Source organism: Dendroctonus ponderosae, unplaced genomic scaffold, assembly GCF_020466585.1.
Source record: "Dendroctonus ponderosae isolate FM_Combo_2020 unplaced genomic scaffold, Dpon_F_20191213v2 Dpon_F_20191213_4, whole genome shotgun sequence".
Lineage (NCBI taxonomy): Eukaryota > Metazoa > Arthropoda > Insecta > Coleoptera > Curculionidae > Dendroctonus > Dendroctonus ponderosae.
In genome coordinates this window covers 3,318,281-3,344,600 of record NW_026018611.1, presented here as the reverse complement: position 1 = coordinate 3,344,600, position 26,320 = coordinate 3,318,281, and the positions used below count along the sequence as shown (strand labels likewise).

General features: G+C 33.5%; 5 protein-coding genes across 18 annotated transcripts in view; 4 read left to right on the top strand and 1 right to left on the bottom strand.

Annotated features, from left to right (window-relative positions):
* Positions 1 to 53: 53 nt before the first annotated feature.
* Positions 54 to 5,889, bottom strand: LOC109546808 (solute carrier family 26 member 10). Of its 5 annotated transcripts, none has more exons than XM_019917928.2 (16): positions 5,773 to 5,889; positions 5,583 to 5,721; positions 3,823 to 4,025; positions 3,010 to 3,119; positions 2,793 to 2,953; positions 2,628 to 2,739; positions 2,318 to 2,490; positions 2,064 to 2,228; positions 1,906 to 2,010; positions 1,720 to 1,853; positions 1,500 to 1,662; positions 1,235 to 1,447; positions 947 to 1,183; positions 738 to 884; positions 514 to 673; positions 54 to 369 (listed from the first exon to the last, which is right to left on the bottom strand). In XM_019917928.2, the coding sequence occupies exons 3-16, from the start codon at positions 3,867 to 3,869 to the stop codon at positions 218 to 220; spliced, it is 2,079 nt and encodes a 692-aa protein (XP_019773487.1). In that variant the 5' UTR covers positions 3,870 to 4,025; positions 5,583 to 5,721; positions 5,773 to 5,889; the 3' UTR covers positions 54 to 217. The 5 variants fall into 5 exon arrangements, with proteins under 5 accessions (XP_019773487.1, XP_019773486.1, XP_019773488.1 ...); XM_019917927.1 differs by having other exon boundaries at positions 5,592 to 5,721; positions 5,773 to 5,880; XM_019917929.2 differs by lacking the exons at positions 5,583 to 5,721; positions 5,773 to 5,889 and adding an exon at positions 4,077 to 4,215.
* Positions 5,890 to 5,931: 42 nt separating this feature from the next.
* On the top strand, positions 5,932 to 7,726 carry LOC109546810 (sin3 histone deacetylase corepressor complex component SDS3). 3 transcript variants are annotated; one of them, XR_002172812.2, is made up of 8 exons: positions 5,932 to 6,028; positions 6,084 to 6,364; positions 6,430 to 6,601; positions 6,663 to 6,840; positions 6,894 to 7,010; positions 7,062 to 7,209; positions 7,312 to 7,402; positions 7,459 to 7,726. XR_002172812.2 is itself a non-coding variant. In XM_019917931.2 (8 exons), exons 2-8 carry the CDS (start codon positions 6,214 to 6,216, stop codon positions 7,602 to 7,604), a joined length of 987 nt encoding a protein of 328 aa, XP_019773490.1. In that variant the 5' UTR covers positions 5,932 to 6,028; positions 6,187 to 6,213; the 3' UTR covers positions 7,605 to 7,726. The 3 variants fall into 3 exon arrangements, 2 of the variants coding, with proteins under 2 accessions (XP_019773490.1, XP_019773489.1); XM_019917931.2 differs by having other exon boundaries at positions 6,187 to 6,364; positions 7,062 to 7,193; XM_019917930.2 differs by having other exon boundaries at positions 7,062 to 7,193.
* Positions 7,727 to 10,373: 2,647 nt separating this feature from the next.
* Positions 10,374 to 15,133, top strand: LOC109546845 (cytochrome P450 4C1). 6 transcript variants are annotated; one of them, XM_019917988.2, is made up of 12 exons: positions 10,374 to 11,224; positions 11,462 to 11,684; positions 11,733 to 11,933; positions 12,375 to 12,560; positions 12,625 to 12,691; positions 12,751 to 12,877; positions 12,934 to 12,994; positions 13,051 to 13,163; positions 13,219 to 13,287; positions 13,670 to 13,835; positions 13,894 to 14,073; positions 14,296 to 15,133. In XM_019917988.2, the coding sequence occupies exons 1-12, from the start codon at positions 11,180 to 11,182 to the stop codon at positions 14,349 to 14,351; spliced, it is 1,494 nt and encodes a 497-aa protein (XP_019773547.2). In that variant the 5' UTR covers positions 10,374 to 11,179; the 3' UTR covers positions 14,352 to 15,133. The 6 variants fall into 6 exon arrangements, with proteins under 6 accessions (XP_019773547.2, XP_019773542.2, XP_048521906.1 ...); XM_019917983.2 differs by having other exon boundaries at positions 10,375 to 11,224; positions 14,884 to 15,133; XM_048665949.1 differs by having other exon boundaries at positions 10,375 to 11,224; positions 14,310 to 14,436.
* A 1,613-nt stretch (positions 15,134 to 16,746) lies between these two features.
* Positions 16,747 to 22,299, top strand: LOC109546857 (cytochrome P450 4C1). 3 transcript variants are annotated; one of them, XM_019918002.2, is made up of 12 exons: positions 16,747 to 16,838; positions 17,617 to 17,839; positions 17,893 to 18,093; positions 19,236 to 19,421; positions 19,492 to 19,558; positions 19,619 to 19,745; positions 19,797 to 19,857; positions 19,910 to 20,022; positions 20,079 to 20,147; positions 20,487 to 20,652; positions 20,708 to 20,887; positions 22,058 to 22,299. In XM_019918002.2, the coding sequence occupies exons 2-12, from the start codon at positions 17,626 to 17,628 to the stop codon at positions 22,219 to 22,221; spliced, it is 1,548 nt and encodes a 515-aa protein (XP_019773561.2). In that variant the 5' UTR covers positions 16,747 to 16,838; positions 17,617 to 17,625; the 3' UTR covers positions 22,222 to 22,299. The 3 variants fall into 3 exon arrangements, with proteins under 3 accessions (XP_019773561.2, XP_019773560.2, XP_048521907.1); XM_019918001.2 differs by lacking the exon at positions 16,747 to 16,838 and adding an exon at positions 17,181 to 17,374; XM_048665950.1 differs by lacking the exons at positions 16,747 to 16,838; positions 17,617 to 17,839; positions 17,893 to 18,093 and adding an exon at positions 18,176 to 18,418.
* A 2,076-nt stretch (positions 22,300 to 24,375) lies between these two features.
* The window catches only part of LOC109546858 (putative fatty acyl-CoA reductase CG5065), a 5,672-nt gene continuing 3,727 nt past the window's right edge, over positions 24,376 to 26,320 (top strand). Inside the window, exon 1 of the mRNA XM_019918005.2 lies at positions 24,376 to 24,517. The gene's annotated coding sequence lies outside the window, so the exon portion shown is untranslated. The remainder of the gene's footprint in view (positions 24,518 to 26,320) is intronic.

Here is a 26,320-nt window from a genome sequence, read left to right as displayed (position 1 = left end):
AATGACTGAAGAACCCAGGATTTGATTTTAATTTGGAATTGAAACACAGTCAGGAAAGTACGTACAATTATTAATATACAAATTAAGTAACTGGCTTAATGACGTACGATATCTTGAATAATGAGAAAAATTTCCTACTTTACAGTAAATTCGGTTGACTGAGTTGATGACGGTTTCTTTTCATCAATTTGCTTTAAGCTTTAATAAAGCTTAATTCTTATTTATTTTTTTCACCAAATGCTACAATATCTTTTATTAAGCCGTTTGATTGATTATAAAGCACAGCGTCATGAACTGTGGGAAAAATAAGAAAATTGCTATCTTTCTTCTCCCATCTATCACAGTTAGTTATCACTTCATATACTCGACCTAAAAATGCCAGACGTTGGAAATCAGTCGCAGTAGTGAGAGAAAAATGTGTTTTTACATTATATACACGACTAATAAACTGTGTGAATTAATTCTAGAAAATCAACCTTTGAAGAGATTCGTAAATAGTACAGTTATATTTACCTGAACATCCAGTTATGTACAAAGTTATATTCAAACTGTCCAGCTCCGATTGCAACTGCCTAAGAAAACTCACGCCAGAAGGATCCAGAAATGTTAATGAACAAAAGTCGATAATTATTCCTTTCGTTATCATCTGCTCTTCTGCGTCCATTTGAATCCCCTGAAGCAATGAAATTGAGTGTAAAATCAGTAATGAATGGTCCACAAATATTCGCAAAACCTACCCTCTCTCGCAGTTTCACTATCTTCCTCAAAATAGCTGTAGGATCGAATCCAACCTTTTGCACGAACAGCTCTTTAAACGAATCTCTCGAAGCAAAGCTTAATCCTCCAACAAAGTGGATGATTTTTAGACCGGGAACTTCTTCGGCCTGCAACGATTTGAAACTTGTATAATTGCCGAGGAGCAAGAAGAAAAAATCGTCATATTTACCGCTTTGTGTCTTTTCAAATCCAAATACAGGTCAGTACCAGCCAAACGTCCTAAAATTGAGGCCCGTGGAGTTAATCCTTGAGCGGCAACGCTGACTAAAGAAGCAGCTACACCCGCGGCTAATCCGATGCTAATTTGTACAAACAACGTTACGAAAAATGTTATTCCCCAGACCAGTCCATCCCATCGGCTTAAATGCCAATGACGAGGTAGATCTTTAATTTGCAGTAACATTCCCTGTTGAAAACAAAGTTTAAAAGGCAATTTATTAGGCGGTTTTATACTAACTTTTAAGGCAATGACGATTATACTGGCCAAGACACATCGGGGCAAGGTCTGGAAAACTGGGCCCACCCATAAAAGCACGATAAGCAGTAGAATGCTGCTGATCACGCTGGCTAATTGAGTAACGCCGCCAACACTTTGCTGGATCATCGAACGGGATAATGAAGCTGTTACAGGCAGGCAAGAAAAGAAGGAACCCACTGAGTTACTTAAGCCCTATAAACACTCCGTCAGTATGAGCAGGAATAATCAGGGTTTTATTATTTACCAAAGCCAAAAGTTCCTGATTGGAATCCACCTCATACAAGAGTTTCCTGGCAAAAATCAAAGCCATCGACATTGTAATTGTATAGGATACCATTGTAATTACAACCACATCTACCCATATTTCCGGGAGCAAATTGAATATTGGAATCACAGGCTCAGGCAATCTAAATAATTAGTAGTTTGAGTAAAATCGTATAAATCTTGATGTAATTAGTTATTACCCAGTCGGGATGTAGCCAACAGTTGTAACATTATGCGTTCTGTCGATTCCAGAAAAATATGTTATCCCTGTGCCCAATGCAACTGCCACAAGCTCGATCGGAAACGGCATTTTAAATCGTTTACCCAGCCATGGCTGAAAGCTTGCAGTTGAGTTTGAGCATACTCATCCTTAAGTATGTACTTACCTTGAATAGCTCGTTGTTTAACATCAGGATAACGCAACTAATTAAAGACACCATTACAGCAGTTGAGTTTGCTTTTGGTAGAGCCAATCCCACATCGTATAGGGTCTGGAAGAAAATTACTTTACATCCTTTTAATCGAGGAGTTGTTGATAACTTACATAAATGAACGAAAAATTGCCTCGTCTTTTGCCAATGGCAAGGCCTAAAAGATCTTTCAACTGTGAAGATGCTACATGAAAGGCGGACGCGCATGTAAATCCACTCACCAAATTGTTGGAGAGCAGGCTGGAAACTGCACCTAGTCGTAATGCAAACATCACTAACTGAAAGTACATTTAGCTTGTTTAGAAAGTGCCGTTCTAAATTTAGTCAACGCTCAAAATCCTTAATTATGCGCTATTTTAATTAGTACCTGTAAAGCAGCTACTCCGAAAGTGACTGTTACGGCCACTTCCACATTGGTGAGTTTCAGAGATCCCTCCGTGTACGAATCCATAAGTTTTTCGGTTCCATTTGGCATTATTTCCACATTTGCATGCTCGCTAACAACTTTTCCCGTCATGAGACAAACAATGGCAAACGTACCTGGCAAATAAAACCGTGATCAAATTTAAAAAATTATTATTAAATAGTGATAGAAACTCAGGATATGCTTTATCCAAAAATCACCAAATAGTGTTTTTTAGTTTAACTACAAGGAAAGTATTCGAGTTCAAACCTACCCATAGAGACATGCCTTGAAGTTCCAAAAAGAAAATAAACCAGAACTGGAAAAAAAGCCATGTAAATTCCACTGATTGGTGGAACACCGCCTAACAGCCCATAAGCCATGCCCTAAAGGTTTACGCAAAATAGCCAAAGTTATTCTATTTTGTAGTTGTGCTCACCTGAGGGATATGCATAATTGCTACTGTGATACCGCTAATAATGTCCGATAGAAAGCTTTTCTTCCAACTGTACTCGGGTAACCATCTTAACAATGGTATTCGATCTAAAAGGCACTGAGCTGGGTGAATTGAGTTGCAGTAACTGGCTGCTTTTGTTTTTACTTAAAAAAATTAAATTAAATTAATAAAATCGTTATTAAATACACTACTTAGGTACCTGTGGAATATGGTTTTTCGTAGAGCGTATCTTTATGAAGATCTTGTATTTGATAAATGGGCCTTTCAACGTGCAACTCGGGACTATTGTAACTACCACCATTGGAATAGCTGAAAGTATTCAATTTAATAACTCAACTTTATTTACAATTTTTCTCATTACTTGACATTCATAGCATTGGGAATAATAATTGTGGAAAGTTTCGCCTGCTTGCGAAGGATATTTGTACATAATTTTTATGCATAATTCTCATTTAAATACTTACAAATTCGAGGTTTTATAGTAAAAGGTTTTTGTTAACATTAAAGGTCTGGACTCGCCGTTCATGCTAAGTAAACGTTCGTAAACAGCAAACGAATAAATATTTGATATACGATTTACAACACTTTTGTGGTAAACATTTCCGATAAGTTCAAGTTCACTGGGAATTCAGAATTTAATGCAGCCGCAAAAACAACCACAAGGCTCGTAGGAATGAAAATATTGTGGTTCGTCTTGTGTTTAGTATGGAAAGAAACATTCCATTTGGCTACTAAAAGATAAAAATTTCCAGCTGCTTTTAATTAGCGACTTGCTTTATTAAAAATTGATTGATATCAAGTCAATAAGACATGACATCAAGTTTTTTATGGCAAATGCGGTAGAAACATATGTGTATCAAGAGATTAGAAATGCTAATTAAGATGAAGATTAATGACCCAAAAGTCATTGCCCGCTTATAATTCCCATTGTAGTGCGTAATTAAACGGTATCAAATATGTATTCTATTATTGAAAGACTATTACAGAAATTGGTGTTATTTTAATCACTTACTTTTTGAGTATTGGATGCAAAGCGGAGTTTGCATTCTTAGCATCCATGCTAAATTCTGCGTATTCTCTCACTAAATCTTTATATCAGATTCCAATAAGCAGGTATCCCAATTGTGATTGATCCTAGATTTATACAATTTCGAGTGCTACTTATCTAATCTTGCTCTCAGTCCAGTCAATTGCTCGGCTAAGAAGTAGCTTTAACTGAAAAAAAATATGACGGTTATATGTATAAATATATAAAGTCACGCATACAAAGCTAACTAATATTTAAGTTCCGACTAAGAACTCTGCAGAGATTTATAATAAGAATTCACGAGACTTTGTCAAACACCGTTGCACACTTTTTGAGTAATACCATAAAACTCGATTAACGTTTCTTCAAGGCTAAAGTAATTAGGTAGTACTTTTTGTTCATGTGAGAAATCTCATTTCACATATCTGGTTTCACCTTGTAGAACTTATTCACAATAGGAGTTCCGTAACCAGAAAATTAATTAATATGAATACGATGAGGTATTGATGTGGATAGATTTTTTAACTGAATTCGAGCAGTACACGGATTAGCTACTATATAAAGTAGGTACGCCCCACTGACTAGAATAATGTATGTTAAAATCCACTGTTTAAGATAAGACAACATTGATTGTATTGTTAGTCAGTAAATGATCCGCTTCCAGTTGCCACAAAAGGAAATAGAGCGTTTAAAGCTCTTAATCTGAAATAAAGTTTACATTTTATCGCAAACTACTTTTATTGCTGAAAAACGTTATCAAGAATTCATTTAGTCGAGCTCATTGAGAGGTTTCACTCAAACTCTGTTTGCAAATACTCGAATACGGGCCAGGTAAAATAAATTAAGACGAAATGTGTTTAAGTAGTTCTTTCACTCGCTTGATAATACAGATAAAGTACCACTTGTGTTAATCAATCAATGTAAATATGAAATGTAGATCCGGATTGATGAGACTCGTCAAATGATGTGCTGGCTCTAAAGTGTAAAAGCTATTTCATTAATATATTGCGTAAATACATTTTACACAAATTAACAAAATTAGCTATTAAATGAAACCGGATATTTTTTCCTGACCAGTTGCTGCGCTGAGCAAAGTACCTCTAAAGATGCAAGGCACTCGTGCTTACAAAACGACAGGAAAAATTATTTCTCATGACATCCTAAAACCCAGAATAACTCAGCAGTTTTCGCAAGCAATGACCGAAAATAACGACATGAAAAAATGAAATCAGCGCTTTGGTCAACTTGGAGTTTTTAGGTTTGAATCACCCTGTAGATTAGTATCCATTATTATTGGCAGAATTACGAGAACATGAATAAAATGTAAGTCTCCAAATAGTCCAACATTAAACAAAGTATTAGTATTAAAACGAAGACAAATAGAGAGTTTAACTGTTAAATCAGTTCATACACAACAAAACCTTCTGTATAAATAGATTCTACTTTCAGTATCAACTTAACTAGGAATTAAATTAAATCGCCACTGCAAACATAAAATAATCATGCTTCAAAATCTCTCGTTGATAAATAAACGTTATTTTAAATCACCTACAGAATTTTAATGTTAATAACAAAATTTGGTTTTGATTTTAGCTAGTGTGTCAAAAATTAACTTCGTATAAATTACGCAATAAATCAGTATCACATGCAACTTAAAGCAATGGCCCAGACTGTTCACTACCTTATAATTAGTTCAACATAATACATATAATTTATTAAATACAAATGTAAACGTCCATATTTACCAGAGTTACCTTCAGTGATCACCAGCAAATTATAACAGGAACTACAGATTGAAGTGCCATAATAAATTATAGCGGAAAAACCAGAAATTGTGCACTTTATTAGTTGCAAATCACCCGTTATTTGTTTTTAAAATTGCCACTAAAAAATTAAATTACAACAAAAAGAACTTCGACAATTGCCATTCATTACTTTTGCCAAAGTGCGAAGTCCAAACCTTTCAAAATCACATGAAGATAATTATTATAACTTTAATTTCCTGCTAATAAATAAAATATAATTACGTAAACAAATTACATTGATAACTCTCATTGTCATTGAGATAAATTTGGTTAAATTAGAGCAGAAAATGAGTTTGAAGTGAAGAAATAAATGTACATAACCTATATTCAGTCATCAAAGTCAATGTAATCTAGACGCAAACCAAGCCATTGAAAACATTAAAAAGGTAAATAAAATTTCCCGAATTAATACCAAATGAATGATCAATATTTCCAAACTAGCCTACTAAAAATCAAGCTTCGTACATACCGAAGAAATGAAACAAGCTGCGGCCCAGCTGCGATTGTCATGCCCATAACATCCTTGTTTGTTGAATTTTGGTAGAATCCACCGTCTTCAGAACGAAAAATCATGTCGTTTTTCGGATCCCCCTTATCAAACTCGTACAATAATCACGAGTATGACTTTGAAGAAGACAAACTAGATGAGGATGAGGAGAAAGAACACGATCGTATGGATGGCAGTGATGAAGACACTGAAGATGCCAGTGAAACAGATACAGGTACAGTTTAACAACCCAAATTAATAAATTCTAGCTAGTTGAACCGTCTAAATCATGAATTTCAGGACGTCAAGAGGAACAATTGGAAATCAAAGAGCAAATGTACCAGGACAAACTAGCGACTCTTAAGAAAAAATTGACCCAGCTAAAAGATGGCTCGCACGGCGATTACAACAAAAAAGTCAAGAGATTGGAATCACAGTATAACGAAAGATTGAAGTTGAATGATATCTATAAGTAGGTGACATTGACTAACTAACTTTCAAAAATATTATACTGAAACCGTATTGGAATGCAGAGATTATATGTATGAGTACATAAAGAGGGATTATGCTCAAGAGATCAAAGCGGCAGCCAAGGACTTCGAGGAAAAGAAAATCGATTTGAGGGAAACATTGATCTCTGACTTGGAAGATAAGAAACGTAACATAGAAACGGAAAGATCTTCTATGGAGCTGACTGGAGACTCCATGGAGGTAAGAGTGTGAATTGAACAACGAATTGATTATATATTGATCTTGATCTTTAGGTAAAACCTGCCATGACTAGGAAACTGAGAAGGCGCCCAAATGAGCCAATTCCCATGCCCGAAAAAAGGCGAAAAGCCCCAACAGCCCAAATAACCTACTTGCTGGATGATAAAGAAGTGAGTGCCCCTTGAGATTTAGAGCTGTATTAAAGCTAGTTTCTTTATTAGGCTGACAACGATTTGAGAATGATTAAAGAAAAAGCTGTTCTGCCCGTTAGGAAATTGAGCGAAAGCTCATCATCCCTAGGCAGCCCCAATCATAATTCCAGTAGCGTGGGAAGTCTGCAAAGTGTCAGTGAGGTTAGAACATACAAAAGTAAATAATATTATTTATGTTATTATTCTGATAAAAACTGCCAGGAGAATTACTTCCTGCTCTCTATAAGTTGCCGATGCATTCAATTGATTTTTATTGCAGCAACAAAGCTTGATAGAAACACGAATTGAAGATGGCAAGCTGCTGTATGAAAAACGTTGGTTTCATAGAGGTCAATCAATTTTTGTTGAAGGTAATTTTGCGATTTATCTGCACTCTTAGAGATCGTTTCAATTGTGGACATTTCAGGAAAGGACCAACCTAAAACCGCAGCTACTATTTCGGCCGTTGGTAACGATTGTATTTTCGTGAAGAAGCAAAATGGGGAAAAACTTCGTTTCTTCTTGGCTAGCTTGGCAAGAGGAAAAATTTCAATTAAAAGACGGGCGTCTTAGAATTCCTTTGTGACGTTACTTTTATTTTTTTATATTTAATTTTTCCCATTTAGAATATATACGATATACATTTGGTTTCTATACGTTTTGTTTCTAATTTAAAATTAAAAAAATTATGAATAGGAAGAGGTTTTATTTTTTAAATTCTGATGTGGAGAAATCCTTGGTGGGCGCTGCAGGCTGATCAATTGCTCTAATAAGGTAAGTAATAAAAAAACGTAACATGTAGTTGTAAAAGAATAGAGTTTGCAAAATTTCAACTAATCAATATCTGGAAAGAAACATTTTTTTAATTGATCAAATTTAAATGTTGAGATTTTGTATGCTCCTATTTCACATATTTAGAAGAATCGCTCTTTATAAACTTAAGCTTTAAAACCATATTTGTTCTACATTAAAATTGATGGCAAATTATTTTGTCTGAAAATCGTATTTTGCAAAATTGAAATCGGTTGAGAAACTTGAAAGTCATAAGAGTTTGAAGGTCGAGATGACGATTTTTCGAGACGAATGTTATCAATGTTATTCGGGAAATCAGCTATTTGTATGTAGAAGTTTTCTGCATAACTCTGTTTATGTTACTATCGGACCGATTTGGAAATGTTGAAAATTGTTCAAAAACGTACGGTTTTCTATAAAACTGCATGTTGGAAAATTGCAATCGGTTGAAAAACTTGGAAGTTATGATTACGATTTGACGGCCGAAAAGACGATTTCCCGAACAAAATACTGTTTAGTCTAGGGGTGAGCCACCTTTTTAATCAACGGGCCAATTTAAATCTTAAATTTTTTTGCCGGGCCGCACATAAAGTAACACTTTTTAATAATTTTCCAAACTTTATTTGTAATAAACACTAGAATAAAAAAAATTAATGCAGAATAAATACAAACAAAAAAAGAATCAAAAAACGAATTTGCTAGAAATTTTTAGTGCGAAATTTGCCACTATTTTTTCCATACATGCGATCAGCGGAAATTTATGAGGTAGCTACACGTACGCAGTATTCTAATCGTGCATCACTCTTGATCGATGGTCGTTTTTGATTAATTTCATGGTTGAAAATAATTGATCGTAAACAAACATTGCATTGCATTTTTGGTCAAAAGCGGAAATTTCTCAGAGCTCACATACAATTTATAAAAATTTTCCATGCTTACTGAGAAAAATATTTTTTTTAAATTGGTATTATTCTGCATGTCAATCACTTTCAATTGAAAGTCTTCGGGAACTGTATCCACACATCGATATTGAATGGCGAGAAAAACATTTTCATAAAAACCGCTGTCTTCTCAGATTTGAACATTTGGATTCGTAATTGAAATTCGTTGAAAATGTCTATACAGGGTGTCCCGTAAGCTCATGATCAAAAGGGTACTGCGATATTCTTTGGACCAAAAGAAGACGATCTGACCTAACATTTATTAACAAAAAATGTCTGGCAATTTTTCAAAATTTTTTTCTTTTTTGAAATCGGGAGAATGGTCCGATGTATTTTAGTGAAACTCGCTGTGAATTTGTTCTTATGTAAGACTCATATTTTGATGAAACAGTCGAGTTCATCCGTTTTGGACAAGTAGTGAATTCTTGAGTGTGGTGGTACAAAAACTACCAAAACTTTTTAGTCGGAGGAGGAAATCAACTCATTTTTTTTAGGTTGATGCACTAATCATTTGTTCCCAATTTTGTGCTCTTTGTAAAATCTTGTAGCATTCATAGTTTTTGCATAAAAAAAATGTCTGTTTTCTAGTCACTTAGCAATACTAGACATTTCAGCAATACCATCAATAGCAGAGGAGCCAGACATTTTTTGTTAATAAAAGTTAGGTCAGATCGTCTTCTTTTGGTCCAAATAATATCGCAGTACCCTTTTGATCATGAGCTTACGGTACACCCTGTATATTGTGCGTATTTTTGAGAAGTAAGGTTTTCGAATTATAAATGTGGAAAGTGAGACACATTATTCTGCATAAGATGATACCGACAAGTGAACAACTCGTCACAAAAATTGTTACGGTTTATGTACTACCATTTTATTATATTTAATTATATAACAATATATTGATAGGAGAAAAATCCATAATATAAATTCAATTTTAGAAATGCTTGGCGGGCCGCAAAAACATGTTTAACGGGCCGCGTGTTGCTCATCACTGGTTTAGTCGATTAACTAATTTTCAAAAAAGAACATCAGGTTGTTTGTAAAGTGTATTCTCGACACATTCATTGCCTATAAAAAAATTTGTATTTGCTACAGTTTGGAAGGAAATGAGCTCTGAATATTGGCAAGCGTAAAACTGTCAAAGTTGCACATACTTTCACTTTTTACCCTGTAACTCGGTCAGTTATCAACATTTTTCATAAATTCAAAAACTCTTAAAAAGCCCATAGACTTGGCGTAAAAAGTTGTTTTGGGGCCAAAGTTCCTTTTGGGTACCCTTTTACCGCAAGAGGAGTTTAATTTTCAAAGGCCTGAAACGCCGGCTGTTCTTGGACACACGCTCGTTTGCTACAGGTTTGGTTTTAGCCCCAAAATGTAGTTTTAGGATTAACTCAATGGTTTAAAAAAATCTTGCACTTGAAATTTTGCACATTTGCAAAATTTGAAAATGTCCAAAACTAAAAAAGAATTTTTTTTAAAAAACTTATCTACATTTTTATTGTAATTGAATTGAAGCCGGTCCTAACTGAAACTCTACTACTTGACCCCGCTCCTGACTTGAAAGCTGGATCCGCCTTTACCCATAGCAAAGCATATCATAATGTTTCTGTGCTTAATAATAATAATTGCATAACTCAAGTGCAGCTTTAAGTTTGTTAATCAACATCAGAACGTCGCCCAAAAAAATCCAGAGTTCAGTTTTCTATTAACTGAATTAAAAAGTGTTCGCTGTTCTCAAAAGTGCCGTTTTTTTTCTTACAAACACCAGGAGAAGTAGAATACAGCTATACATAAATGCTATAAATATATAAATATCTGATAAAAATATTTTTTTGTAACCACATAAAAAGATTTGTCACTGTTCAAAGATGCAACATTTAATTGAAATCTCGTTTCTATCTTCAACGTTTTTTTTTAAGAAACTTCATATGTTATCTAATGTAAAATACAACAAATTAAGGAACTTTCTTTGGAAACACCAAATTGCATTTATTCCCAGAGAAATACATATATGTATTTAGCGCGAACATAGCTTCAAAACTTGAATTTACAATTTATGCAGACCTTGTAAACAGCCATCCAAAGAAAAACAAGTTTTTTATTTCAAAAGAAACCATAACTGGTTGTTGGTAATTAAACTATGAAATTTCGGGTTTTCATTTTGTATAAATATAATTATTTTTCGGGTACAAATTTTAAATACACCACCAAATTTATGTGACATATTGATATTGATTAGATTCTGACTAGACGTTGTTTTATGCGACTAATTAGGAAGAGATAAAGAATAACACACGCAATAACATAAAGTTAAAAATATGCATAAACTCATCATAAATTGATCTAACGTTACTACTACGTTTATTTAAAATATTAGAAAAACATAATTAGCATAATTCCTCGATACAAAGTCGAATGACTTATAGAAAAATTCACTGTTTTAGTTCGGTCTTCAACATAGTAAGTACTGAATTATTTATTGTAATATTTATTTTGCCTATACGTATATTATTGTGTTGTTAAATACTTTACATTTAGGTAAAATGCGGCCTTAATGTAAGCTTATATTCTTAGTTTGCATATAAATAAAAAGTTAGTTATAAAATTACTAACTTACTTTCTTTTATTTGAAATTCAATCGCTTTTAACTTACAAATAACGCAAATTATTAAATGAGCAAAACGCATTTCTTTGCAGGATCTAAATATGTGGAAACCACTCGAATGGCAGGATTTTATCAGCATAGAAACATTTCCCCTCAGACAGTTTCTTCTGGTGTTCTTCACCTCTACATCAGTAATTTGGTTTTTACAAATTCTATGGAACAGAAGAACGCTCTACAAAGAATCTTTTAAATTACCCGGTCCATTTGCTCCACCCCTAATAGGATCGGCGCTGAAATTGAGCGGAAATTCGTATGGTAATCGTCCGGGTTGAACAAAAATGTTTGCAACATTTTGGTTTTTAGGTCTTTTTGCATCAATATCCCAGCTATTTGACCAGTACCCGAGACTATTCAGGGTGTGGTTTGGTACCCGACTGTTCTACGCAGTGTCCGATCCGAGGTACTTTGAGATTTTGATGAATAGTCAACACGCTTTGAAGAAGGAACATTTATACCGGATGGCTGAACCCGTATTCGGACAAGGACTTTTTAGTGCACGATCTGGTAAGCTTAGAAAAAAATTATGTAAAAGAATATCCTGAATTATTATGTGCAAAAACAGCATTTTTCTTTTTTATTCATTTGTATTTATTATAAAAACTTGATCAGAATTCAGTGAACAGATTCTTCGCAATAAATTCCCGAACTTTGAACAGTTTTTATTGCATTGCGCGTAATTTGCATTAGATTTTTCAAAATGCCATTTCTCGCAAACCCGATGAGATATTAACTTTCAGCTTCCTGCACCCTTTAAAAAAATATTTTCTGTAATTATTTGGTTGATGAAAAAGTCAGCTAAGATAAATATGAATAATTGCCAAAAATGCGCGTATATTAACTCTAATAAACGCAGCTTTAAGTCTTAAAGTAATTCTGCTTAGTTGATGATTAAGTCTGTATTATTTTATATAATTTTTTAAAATCCTACGAGTGTGTTCATATTAGTTCCATATTGGAAAGCGCATCGAAAAGTAATCACGCCAACATTCAACCAAAAAATCCTCAATGGTTTTATGGACATTTTCACCGAACAATCGAATATTCTGTCTGATGTTTTGGAAAAGTACGCTGGAAAAGGAGAAGTCGATGTTTTCAAGCTGTTTTCCAGTTGTACTTTGGATATTATATGCGGTAAGTGAAGTTTGGATTTTTGGTTTGTCCCATAAATCTCGCTTATGCAGTTAAAAAATTCCAGAAACTGCCATGGGAGTTCAGATGAAAGCCCAATCCACCGAAAGCCGTTTTGCTGAACAGCTTGAAAAGTGAGAATTCCATTACAAGACTTTGATCCGCTATCAATAAAAGTATGCGATCTTTTTAGGGTTTTAGAAATCATCACTATAAGGATTTTTAATATATTCTACCACTGGGACTTTTTCTTTAACCTCACGCCATTAGGGCGAGAATTTAGAGTTGCTGGTAAAGAGCTTCGCGCGTTTACAAAACAGGTTTTGTTAAATTGAAATTTCTAAGTTTCTTCACAACTAAACATTCTAGTTTACAGGTACTGGACCAAAAAAAGGCGCTTAAAGAAGGAAGGAAGACGCATGGCCTTACATTAGAAAGTAATTTTAAGTTGGAGAAAATGAAGAAGTTGATGCTAAATGATTTTTTTTTGTAGGTACTCCCAAAAGACTAGCCTTTCTTGATTTGCTCTTGGACATAAACGATAGTGGAGAGTTTAAATTTACTGACGAGGAAATAATGGATGAAACCCTGACTCTGCTGTTTGCAGTACGCATTTTGTATTATAATTTGAAGCCAAATAGTTAAATTAAATTTTTTTAAGGGTTCGGACACGACAGCGACCGTCGACAGCTACACGTGTACAATGTTAGCAATGCATGAAGATATTCAGGTATTTTGCGAATAAGTATAGATCGTGATGGTAAAGCAGGCCTCAAATTTGTTGGATTATGATTATCTTAGCTCGTTAATTTTAACGAGAATTTGCAAATTCGCACTAAAAGATACATTCCGAATTGAATTTACTGTTCTGGAACGTGGTTTATTATTTGATAATGAAATGTTTACTGACCTATCTTACCTTGAGCTTTTGCGTTCTTGCGAAAGCTTGCCTGGAAGGTGTGTTGAATAATTTGAAAAGTTAAATAATAATTTTTAAGAGTATTGGTATAGCAACAGTTGCAAAGGTCAATGAGATTGCAAAAAAGCCTGAAACCACTAACGTCGTAACAACAAAGACAAGGAAAAAAGTACGAATTTATTGAATTTTTCAGGAAAAAGTATTAGCAGAGATTCTGGATGTTGTGGGGCCAACCGAAAGTGTCGGATTAGACCATTTGCCGCAGCTGAAATATTTGGAACGGGTGATCAAAGAAACCATGCGACTTTTTCCTATCGCGGCAATTCTAGTTCGAAAGGCTGAAGAAAATATCGACATTGGTGAAAACTTCAAGAGAAATTCAAAAATTATAACAAAATAATCGTGATTTTGCCGTAGGTGACCACATAATTCTAAAGGACTGTTCGATTGTGTTCGGAATACTGAATGTTCATAGAAACGAAAAATACTGGCCACAGCCAAATAAATTCGATCCTGATCGATTTTTGCCGGAAAACGCATCGGCAATCCAACCGGGCTCGTATTTGCCTTTTTCATATGGGCCGAGGAACTGCATAGGTTGGTATTCTTTTTCTTAAAAAGTTCTTTAAAGCGGTTAAGACTATTTAGCCTGAAAGTTGGATGTAAAAAGGTACAGTTTTCGATTTTTGCTAACCTCAGGCATCACCAGGACCTGTTTCGAGTCTATTAGCTCTCATCAAACGCTTATTTTCAGGCTAAACCTAGGAAATGCACAGTAGAAGTACAATATTAAACCTTAAAAAAATACTTATGGATTAGTTACTCTGTTTCAGAGTAACTGTACAGGGTGGGTTACATTCGAGCCTCATCATTGAAATGTCGGTAACTAAAAGAGATAGAAAATGGATTAAATCAAGGCAAAGTTTTCCAGCGACTTTGTATAATTCAACTCGCAGTAAGGCAAGTGTTCAATTAGAACTTTAAATATTTTATTTCTTGAATTCAATTTTACTCTATTTATTACCGATACTCGCATATCATTTTTGTACCTCAAGGCAACACAAATCTCATTGAATATTCAATGGAAAATGAGCAGAAATCACATTTAACATCACATTTAACAGATGGAAACGAAAATATTTTGGGCAATAACGCAGATTAGACGATTGGCCTTTTTCATGGTACCCAAATTTCAAATCCCATCCCCCATTTTATGTGCTTAAAATATAACCTGCGGTTTAAGAAAAAAATGCAATTTTGCAGGTGATTAGCCAGCAAAGCTCAGTGACAAAACCATCTAAATATACCTGCTTTCATGGATTCCAAAACTTAGATACATTATTTTCAATGATCTATTAATGACCAACAATGAACCTTGCCTGCACATGTAAATTCTACTTTTTTTAGGCCCGAAATATGCGATGATGGACATGAAGGCTCTTCTGGCGACAGTACTTCGAAAATATCGAGTGGTGACCTCCTACAAGAGAATAGAGGACATAGAAGTGAAAATGAACTTACTTTTACGTCCTCGGGATGGATATAAAGTAGCTTTTGAATTACGTACGTGATTCTTCCAACTTTTTAGAATATTTATTTATATGGTGGTTGTTCTTATTTCTATAGCTATTTCGAAAATAAATAGTTTTTATGTAGATTTGGTGTATTTTTCAGAAAATTTCTGTCCCAGAAAAGTAACCAAATCATTAGGATTTGGTAATTGTCTATGTTCGAGCTCCTAAAAAAAGCTCCTAAAAATAAGCTCCTAAAAAAATTCATTTTTCCAGGACTAAAATCAATTTTCCCAGTTTACTGCTATATGCTTCGTGAAAATTTCCAATAGTTTCTTGCTCTACCGAATGAGCCTCAAACTCTCTACTTCATGAGTTTCAAATTTTTAAACATGGATTTGTCAATTTTTTGTATTGTCTCTTTTAGAGTAGAACCGAACAAATTCTCCAAAATATAAAATCAAATTTCCTCGACAGTTAACATTACCTTTTATATTGTCTGTAAAAATTTAAAGTTTTTTTTGTCCTATTTCGTGGGTTTTTAATTTGTGAAAATATTTTTGTGAGCACTTGTGAGAGCTTGTAAAAAATCGCATCGCGCGACATCAAGTCACGCAAGTTGACGAATGAATATTTTTTGTGAGCCAGCAAGTCAATTTTCTAGTTCTTTTCCAGTTAAGAATTTAAAATTTATAAAAAATCAGCTCTTATCAGGATAAGAGAGATTTATTCTCGGATTGACGCTTCCGGTTTTTTTGCACACCCGGTAACAAGTTCAAGTAGCTACTTGTACAAATTTAAGAGTCTGTAATGTTTATAATGTTTGAAGATATTGTTACCTTTGAGGTAAAAGTTTTAAATTTTCTGAAAAACCATCGTTAGTCTCTATTGAGATTTCAGTAACTTCAGCTCGTTTCTGGGTGTTTTTTAAACACTCTGGAGAAATCTTTAGTCGTTACTTGCTCTAGTTAGTGAGTTGTGCATTTTTTTAAATATATTTGTCGGTGTTTTGTATTTAACTTTTAGTTCAAGGATGTAGAGCTTGTAAAAAATTATATTTAATCTGGATTAATAAATGTTGTCTCTCATTCTGATTTTTCTTGTCTTTTACACGATCTGTCCAATTTTGAAGTTTCTACTTGTAGCAGATTTAACTTTAGAATTTTTTTCCATGGGTTTGCTACACCTTTAAAAATATCTGCGTCTTTTGCAATTAGCGGGATTTTTCCTCGGTTTGTCATCAACTGTTTAAAATTCTCCATTTTTTCCTGTTGCTGGTTATTTTTAGCCACCCTGTGTTTTAATTCTCTTTGTTTTTGTAGTTCAGTTGTCTACTAAATAAATTAAAAAGTGTTCCGCTGTTCCGAGAAACCGAAAATTTTCTATTAAGAAAACTATTTTGAAATTAATCTTTAATCTAAGATAAAATATAACAGGTTAATTAATTTTCTTAAGAAACATCAATTTGTATTTAGCCCTAAAAAGTCTACTGAACCTGCCATCTTCAACACTAAAGCAAAAATAACTATACATGACGCAAATATCAGTTTAAATCTTGAATTTGCAATTTATGCAGGCTTTGTGAACAATCATCCAAAGCAAAACACACTTTTTTATTATATAATAAACAAATTTTCCTTCAAGGTGATCGACTTGAAGTACATAGTTCTTTCGGTCATAGAAAAACAAGTCTTCAGCTATTGCAACATTTTTACGATCTTGCCCTCATTTACTATTTCAGTAAATTGCAGTTTTAAAGATTAGTTGCAATTCAACGTTTCACCTTTAGAAGTCACATGTTCAGATTCTTTTGAAAAAGGGCTGTTTCCAGTTAATTTAATTTAATTGCAAGTAAGTCAAATTATCTTTTATAAAACGCCGTTACCATGTTGCACGCTATTTTAAATTGGTGTTTGTCTACTAATCAAACTGACCACTTCAGCTTTTAATTTTCACTAATTAAAATTATTTTTTAAAATAAACGAGTTTCTAATTTTGAATTTAAACTTTTAAGTGAATATCATACATGGTTGGGGAGAATTTCCAATTTTAAATACCACACATTTTTAATTAGATAAAGGAATTAATTAGACTATGTTTAGACGTTGTTTTATGCAACTAATTATGAAGAGATAAGGAGCTAAAAACATGCAAAAACTTATCAAAGATCCTAACATTTCTAGCTGTTCCTAGTCGCTTAAATTCATTTTATGGTAGTATTTTGGTGCGAGCATTTAATATTTTGTTGCATTATGTTGCAATTTGGATAAGTCGAGTTTAATATCTATCATTTTTCTACTGATAAACTTAGAGCTTAAAATATGAAAAGAACAAATGATCGTATGATTTAGACAGACAGTGACTGTTTTCCCTCGATTTTCGTCATAGTAAGTACTGAATTATTTATTGCAATATGTATTTATTTTGTCTATTTTTTATTGGGTTAGTAAATACTTAAATTTATGTAAATTGAGGCCTTAATATATTCTTCTATTCTTAAATATTTTGCATAGAAATAAAAAATAAATTATAAAGTTACTAACTTACTTTTTGAAATTTTAAATTCAATCGCGTTTTTAACTTACAAATAACCCACATTATTAAATGAGCAAAACGCATTTCTTTGCAGGACCTAAATATGTGGAAACAAATGGAATGGCAGGATTTTATCAATATTGAAACATTTTCGCTCAGACAGTTTCTTCTGGTGTTCCTCACCTCTACATTAGTAATTTGGTTTTTGCAATTTCTATGGAACAGGAGAACGCTCTACAAAGAATCTTTTAAATTGCCCGGTCCATTTGCTCCACCCTTAATAGGATCTGCGCTCAAATTTAGCGGAAATTCTTATGGTAATTGTCCGGATTTGAATAGAATTGTTTTCAACACTTTCAACGGTTTTTAGATATTTTTGTATCAATATCTCAGCTATTTAACCAGTACCCGAGACTATTCAGGGTGTGGTTTGGAACCCGACTGTTCTATGCTGTGTCGGATCCGAAGTACTTTGAGATTTTGATGAATAGTCCACATGCTTTGAAAAAAGAATATTTATACCGGATGGCTGAACCCGTGGTGGGACAAGGACTTTTTACCGCACGATCAGGTATAAAGCTTAGAAGAAATATATGTAAATATCCTGAATTGCTATTTGCAAAAACCGCATTTTTCAATTTTGTACATTTGCTTAATTATTATAAGAATCTGAGAAGAATTCTGTGAAGAGCTTTTTCGGAATTAATTCCAGAACTTTTAAACACCTTTTAAAGATTTGCTTTCGTTAGMTTGTGAGTGTGTGCAAAATCTAGTGAAAAGCTTGTTCGGAATGAAAATTTTGCTCAGTTTTTTACTTTTGCTCACTTATTTCACTAAATTTTTTARGGGGCAATTTTTCAAGAATCAGATTTYGCGCCCTTTAGATGAAGCTCTGGGTTAGWTATTGTATAGATTTGGGTAGATTCGCGCAAAAATYCCAAAAAACAGTATTTTACTTTTGCGCTGTTTCTGCACTGCAGTTTTTAAGARGCAATTTCCATAAAATCCGRTRAAATATCACCKTGCAATTTCCAGCATTCTTTAAAGAAAGCTTTGCGTTAATAACCGTGGAAATTTTGGTGGAATCTAGTCAAGAAATTCTAAGCAATAAACTCTCGAAGTTGGCTGTTTTTGTGGATTTTTTACTGCATTTTTCATGTACAAGCGACCATTTAAAAAAAAACTCGATGATATATTGGCTTCCGGCTTCTAGTACCCTTTAAAGCAAGGTTTACTTTAATTATCGCAATAATTTTGACAGAATACAATAAAACTCTTCTTTGCAATGAAATCCAGGGCTTTTAAAATATTTTTTCCAAGCGCGGAAGAGGTGATTTCTCAAAAATCAGATGGGAAATCCGCTAGAGCTTCTATCCAGCTTTAAAAGAAGTTTCACGTTAGCTATCTTCGCAATTGAGCAGAATCCAGTAAAGCGCTGCTTTACAATAGATTCCGGAACTTTAAATTAATCTTAAAATTTCAAGTCGATTAATCAAGTGGCAAAATTCAACGCAGCACTACCACTAATTTTTCCCAAAAAATCATTGAAGTTTTAAAAAATGAGCCAAAATAAATATAAACAACATCCGAAAATGCGCGTGTATTAACCATAACGAAAGCAGCTTTAAATATCATTAATTGTGCTTAGTTGACGGTTAAATCTGTATTATTTTACATAATTTTTTTAAAAGCCCACAAGTATGTTCATATTAGTTCCATATTGGAAAACGCATCGAAAAGTAATTGTGCCAACATTCAACCAACAAATCCTCAATGGGTTTATGGACGTTTTTACGGAACAGTCTGATATTCTGGCTGGTGTTTTGGAAAAGTACGCTGGTAAAGGAGAAGTCGATGTTTTCAAGCTGATTACTAGTTGTACTTTGGATATTATATGCGGTAAGTGAAGTTTTGTGTTAAGATTTTTGTTTGTCCCATAAATCTCGCTTATGCAGTTAAAAATTTCCAGAAACAGCCATGGGAGTTCAGATAAAAGCTCAATCCACCGAAAGCAGTTTTGCTGAACAGGCAGACAAGTGAGAATTCCACTATCAAGACCTCAATTCGTTATCAATAATTGCTTGCGATTTTGTTAGAATTTTAGAAATCATCACCATAAGAATTTTTAATATCTTCTATCACTGGGACTCATTGTTTAACCTCACGCCATTAGGGCGAGAATTTAAAGCGGCAGCTGAAGAGCTTCGTGGGTTTACAAAAAAGGTTTTTAAATTAAAATTCTGCTTCTTCACAACTAAACATTCTAGTTTACAGGTACTGGTCCAAAAAAAGGCGCTAAAAGAACGAAGGAAAACCCATGAACTTACAGTAGAAGGTAATTTTAAGTTGCCAAAACTAAGTTGATGTCAATTATTTTATTTCTGAAGATACTCCCAAGAGACGAGCCTTTCTTGATTTGCTGTTGGACATAAACGATAGTGGAGACTTTAAGTTTACTGACGAGGAAATAATGAATGAAACCCTCACTCTGATGGTTGCAGTATGCATTTTGAATTATAATTTGTAGCTAAATAGTTATATAAAAATGTTTTTAAGGGTTCGGACACGACAGCGGCCACCAACTGCTTCACGCTTACAATGTTAGCAATTCATCAAGATATTCAGGTATTTTGCAAATAAAAATATAGATCATGATGGTAAAGTCGGCCACAAATTTGTATTCATTTTTCTGGTTTATCATTGAGTCGTTGAATAAGGAAAACTGTCAAAAACAAAATTTTTGTGTGACTGTCGAAAAATACAGTCTAAATTGGATTTACTGTTCTGGAACGTGATTTGTTGTTGAATAATGTTTGTTTACTGAACTTGAAAAGTTAAATAATAATTTTAAAAAGTATTGGTTGAGCAACAGTTGCAAAGGTCAATGATGTTGCAAAAAAACATGAAAACTAACTTTGTAACAACAAAGACAAAGAAAAAGGTACAAGTTCAATACTTTTTCAGGAAAAAGTATTAGCAGAGATCCTGGATGTTGTGGGACCAAACGCAAGTGTCGGATTGGATCATTTGCCCCATCTAAAATATTTGGAACGGGTGATAAAGGAAACCATGCGACTTTTTCCTCTCGGGGCGATTCTAGTTCGAAAGGCCGAAGAAAACATTGACATTGGTTAAAACATCAAGAGAAATTCGTGACAAAATAAATAATGACGATTTGACCGTAGGTGACCATGTGATTCTAAAGGACTGTTCGATTGTGTTCGGAATACTGAATGTTCATAGGAACGAAAAATACTGGCCACAGCCCTATAAATTCGATCCTGATCGATTTTTGCCGGAAAACGCATCCGCAATCCAACCGGGATCTTATATACCGTTTTCATATGGACCCAGAAACTGTATAGGTTGGTATTTAATTTTCTTAAAAAAGTTAAGACGATTCAGCCTGAAAGTCGAATGCAAGAAGGTACAGATTTGGGTTTGTGCTAATCTCAGGATGGAAGACAAAGTGTTCTGTCAATTGTTGTCTTTTATATGCATTTTTGCAGATGTAATGTAAAGGAAAAAGTACTGGAAACGATGTTTCCAAAAAAGCGCTTTTGAGATTTATTAATTGAATTACTTAAATTTGGCTTTGACCACTATACAACTCTAATGTATCTGCGTTCGACAATTTTACAAAATAGTGATTTTATTTACTATCTAAACAAAGATCTCTAGTTACCCAACTTTTAAATAATTCTGAAAAATCCTTTTGGGCTCTTCATATCGATTTAAATCATTTAATACAATTTGTTGAGCCCAAACGTGCCCTGTTATTTTTGCAAATTCTTATTCTCGCTTTCGTTTCATATGAAAATTTTGTTTATTGAGTCGATCTCTCACATTCTTTTCGAAATATCCAACTTTCCAATAAAACTGTTTAGAAGACGCTCACAAATTTCAATTAGAACAGAAATGCAAGGTAGAAGTTAAATAAGAAACTATGAAAAATTACTTACGTTAGTTCGAGTAACTGTATAGGGTGGGTCACTTTCATCATTGAAATTCTGGTAACTGCAAGAGATGCAGGCTCGATTAAAATAAGGCAATCTTGGAAACAAATACTTTCCAGCTATTCTCCCTAATAGAGCTCGAAGTAAAGCAGCTATTTAATTGGTACTTAAAATATTTGCGTTTTGGAGGTCAATTTTACTCAATTTACTACCAAGTTTCGCATACCATATAACACATTACCAGGCGGAAGCGAAAATATTTTGGGCAATCACGTAGACTAGATGATTGGGCTTTTCCAAGGTAAATTTCAAACCCCATTGATTGCAGATATTTTTTGACTACGTGCTTTAACTATAATCTGCGGTTTAAGAAAAAAAACAATTTCACAAATAATTAGCCAGCAATGTATACACCCAAAGCTGTAATGTATATGGAACTTTTCAAAGAAACTCAGTGGCAGAACCATGTAAATATCTGCTTTCATGGGTTTCAAAAAAGAAAAACTTACATTATTTTCAATAATCTATTAATGACAAACAATGAACCTTGCCCGCAAATGTAAATTCTACCTTTTTTAGGCTTGAAATATGCAATGATGGCAATGAAGACGCTTCTGGCGACAGTACTTCGAAAATATCGAGTAGTGACCTCTTACCAAGCGATTGATGATATAGAAGTGAAGATTAATTTGCTTTTGCGTCCTCGGGATGGATATAAAGTAGCTTTTGAATTACGTACTTGATTATTCAAAATTTTTGGAATTTAATTATATACTAGATGTTCTTATGTCGATTTCGAAAATAAATGGTTTTTAAGCACATTTTGTGTATTTTCCCAGAAACTTTCAGAAAAAATCGCATTTTGACTGGAATTTATAATAATTGTTGCTCAATTTGGCAGGAAGTTGAAAGGTTTGATACCTTTGAGGTGATCTGCATTTGAGCTCGGTTTTCTCGGCTTTTTGCTGATTGCTTTTTATTCAGTCTGTAGAAATATATAAGTTATTACTTGCTCTAGTCAGAGGGTATTGTCAAGTTTTAAACATATTTAGGTAGATACTGCCAGTGTATTTGTGTTTTAGGTCAAAGATGTAGAGCTTGGAAAAATTATAGTTTCTCTGCATTAATAATTATTGTCTCGCAGTTGATTTGATTCTTCCATTTTTTTCTATGGGTTTGCTCTACCTTTAAAAAAATCGGCACCTTTTGCGATTAGCGTGAGTTTCCCTCAGTTCACGCTTTCTTCTCAGTTTGTTGCTGGTTATTTTTAATCATTTTAATGTCACATTTCAATTACCTACCTTTTCTAGTTCTTCAGTTGCATAGTTTGGTTAATAAGTAAATGTGCTTTTTTACTTAGCAAATTAAGCCGCTTAGATCAGCTTTAAACACAAACTAGAGGCAAATGAAAAAAGTTTGCATTTGCAATTAAACTAGTGAGTTTTTCGGGCTCTTAGGCCGCCTTGGCCAATAATTTCTACGTAACGTTTCACAAGCACGAACAACTTGCATTTTCAAAGGCGATTTTAGCACTGTAGAGAGACAGAAAATACAGACTTTTATTAATATTCAATCAAACAAGTTTTTGTAGATAAGTATGTATGTATGTATAAAAAGGCCAAGCGCTTTCGACAATTACCTCATCATCATTTAGAAAGATTTAGAAAAGTATCTTTACCAGACTGGTCGCCACACTGTTAAGGCCGACTAGTCAAGTTCCTCAAGTAAGTTTGTCTTTTACAATTTTAGCCCTTTAGACCATTTCTGGCTGTTTTTCATGTTCGGTTCGGTGCTCTTGAGGATGTTCACTGTTCACTTTTAATTTGATGATGATGATGACGTAATTGTCGAAAGCGCTTGGCCTTTTTATACATACACACTTATTTACAAAAACTTGTTTGATTGAATTTCATCCAGTGTGTACACACCAACTTCTTCTTGCTTTTATTAATATTTTGTAGTTTGGTACACGAACGAAGTGAAGAATAGTCCAAATTTTGTCAAAAATTTAACCAATACCGAAAATTTTTCCAAACTCTCACATATTATTTCGTCACTAATTTTTTAGCTGATTCTTCTTGATGCAAAGCTTCCTGAACTTTAACTCCTTTTAAAAAGCTCAATCTCTTCAATCCGGAGAAGCCAAGCAGTTATAAAAGCTTGATTTTAAGAGCAAGCAAATAATTTATTAATTCGGAAAAATTTACATTATTTAGAGTCTCTGAAATAGTGCTGAAAATATGTCTTTAGATCATTTTTTATGTTAATTTTCTGTCCAAAAACTTGCATTCCATATTTCGTTCTAACAGAATGCAAAGCGAATAAATAAATGCGCCTGAATTGGAAGTTGGTGGTTAAGCCACTTTTTCGTTATATATTTTGCGTAGTTTAATCAATATCTAAATCGGGCGTAGATATCGGTTACTAAAACAACGTGATTACACGTTTTTCGTGACTCAAAGACCCAAAGACCATAAACTGAAAAAAAATACTGTGTGTTATTCGAATCAAACATTTTTGTTTGTTTCATTTCATTTTGTCTGTTTATTAGCTCTTTGCTTTGGAGTTTTTCCTACATTTTTGGGGGTAACTTCAGTTGGAACTTCCTGTTCAAAGCCATCCATCACAAAATATAAATAATCTACATTCAATTTACAGCATCAGAACCTTTTTGTTATTGAATGGGATAAAAACATCAACTCAAGCAAAAAAATGGACATGATCGATTTCGCTATAATGCCACTCATATATTCTAGACTTTCTTAAATTTTTGCAGATGAAATTTTCTAGAGGCTAATCCAGCCAGCCACTAGCGACGTCGTTTTCACTTTTACATAGTGAACCAGTATCACTTTTGAAACGTTATATAAAAGTACCATGCCAATTTTGTTCAAACGTTTACTCTAAGAGTCTAAGCGGTGCTTTCATGGGACTGATTTCCCGGCTTTCTCCTTGGTACACTTCTGCAGTTCGCAGGTTGTCGCAAAAATTCGCATCGCATCTAGTGTAGTTTTGGTATTTTGGTTAACGATCCATCAAGTAAGTACATGTTTCGCTTGTTATTACATGTTAAATTAATAGAATTTGCTTTTGGACGGTGTTTTTTATAAATGTAGTCATGGACTCCAGGAGGAATATTTTTAAATAAAGCGTTGCTAATAAGAAATAAAAATTTTGAAAGTTGTCAACAGAATATTGCGCACTTTGAGAATCAGAAAAATTCAATTTTAACTGCTTTCCCATTGTTTTTCTTATGCCATTAACTTATAGATGAGGAAACATTGTTGAAAGCTAATATATTGAGGAATAATCGATATTTGGGAAACGTTTTATGTGTAATTGTTGGGACCCAAAAGTGGGATTTTACAACATTATAATAAATTCGTAAATTGTGCACTTTTTAGCAATATAAATTTACATGTGCAAAATAATTTACTTACCCAGCCTTAACTTAAGTTTCTTGTCCTTTATATTACTACAAAGTGTGGCGTCTATAAAGAATTAAAAGCGGTAAGCATCAATTATTGATTTGTTTGTAAAACGCGGATTTGTACCGCTTAAAGTGTATTTTCGTTATTCTATAAAAGTTACTGTTCTTTGGTTTGGTGGAGTTCTTCTCTTTGAAATTGTAGTTTGGACAACAAAATAATGAGGAAAAGCGCTTTTGCAAAATGAAATATAATAAAAAAGATACAAACTTTACAAATCAACCATTGATTGATTTGTTAATTCTTTGTGCAAGCGCTTGAATTTAACGTGAATTTTGTTAAATTTCGTTGGTATTTCAACTGCTTTAATTACATATTTTTCCATTTCAATCTAAATGCTGAAAAGACAAATTAAAATTAAAAAAAAAGCTACTATTAGTGTGCTTTCTAAACTTTCCATAGTAGATATGAATTTACAGTAATAGATATTACATATTAAATTAACCATATAAGTTTCTCGAGTGAGGCACACTAATATAAAACCGTTACCATCAGTTTCAATTAAACTAATCATTCGATTGTAGAAATGTGTCGATTAGTCTATAAGAACGCGATCCTATTCGAGTCTATTAATGGAGAAAGTGCAAGAAGTGTATGATAAAGTACAAAATGTAGGTCAGTGAAACATTAATACGAGAGCTAAAAATTTATTTTAATACCAATATTCTGGGCAGAAGAAGCTTCAATTGTAACTATGTAAATTGAGTAAAGTAACGATGTTCAAAAAAAGGCTCAACGAGCTGGTTAGGGAAGCTATATTTTTATAAAATACAGAGCGTTACTGATTGTTATGGACTGATTTAAAAAAGGCAAACATATTTAAATAAAAAGGGGAATAGTCGCAGAATGGCACGTTCAGACAAGAATAATGAATGCACTTATTTGAACACAGTTGGAAAAGTTTTTAGTAACTTTTGTCACGAATCTAGCGTGAAAAATCGGAATTTTCAACAGTTCTTTCATGTGTTTGAGTGCGGTCGCCCTAAATTGGAACGGTAAATCCATACAAGAAAATTGTTAGATATTGGCAGAATAAATGGATACTAACCGCTAAAGTAAATTTACCAAAAAATAGCAGAAATATCGCAAATTTTCAACGCAAGTAAATTTTACCAAAGTATTCTTTAGAAGTTTACTAAATGTTGTTTTATGCAAATTTAGTTCTATAAACATGATTGGCGATAACTGTAAAAATGCGTTTGGTAAAAACGATTTTTTGAAAGCTCCACAACGATCAAAAGCAGTTTGGAACATTTTCAAAGTAAAAGTTCACAAGCAAAAAAAACTTAAATAAAAATAATAGGAAATGCGTAAAAGGATCTTCTTCCTCTTCTAATAGAATATATATATAATA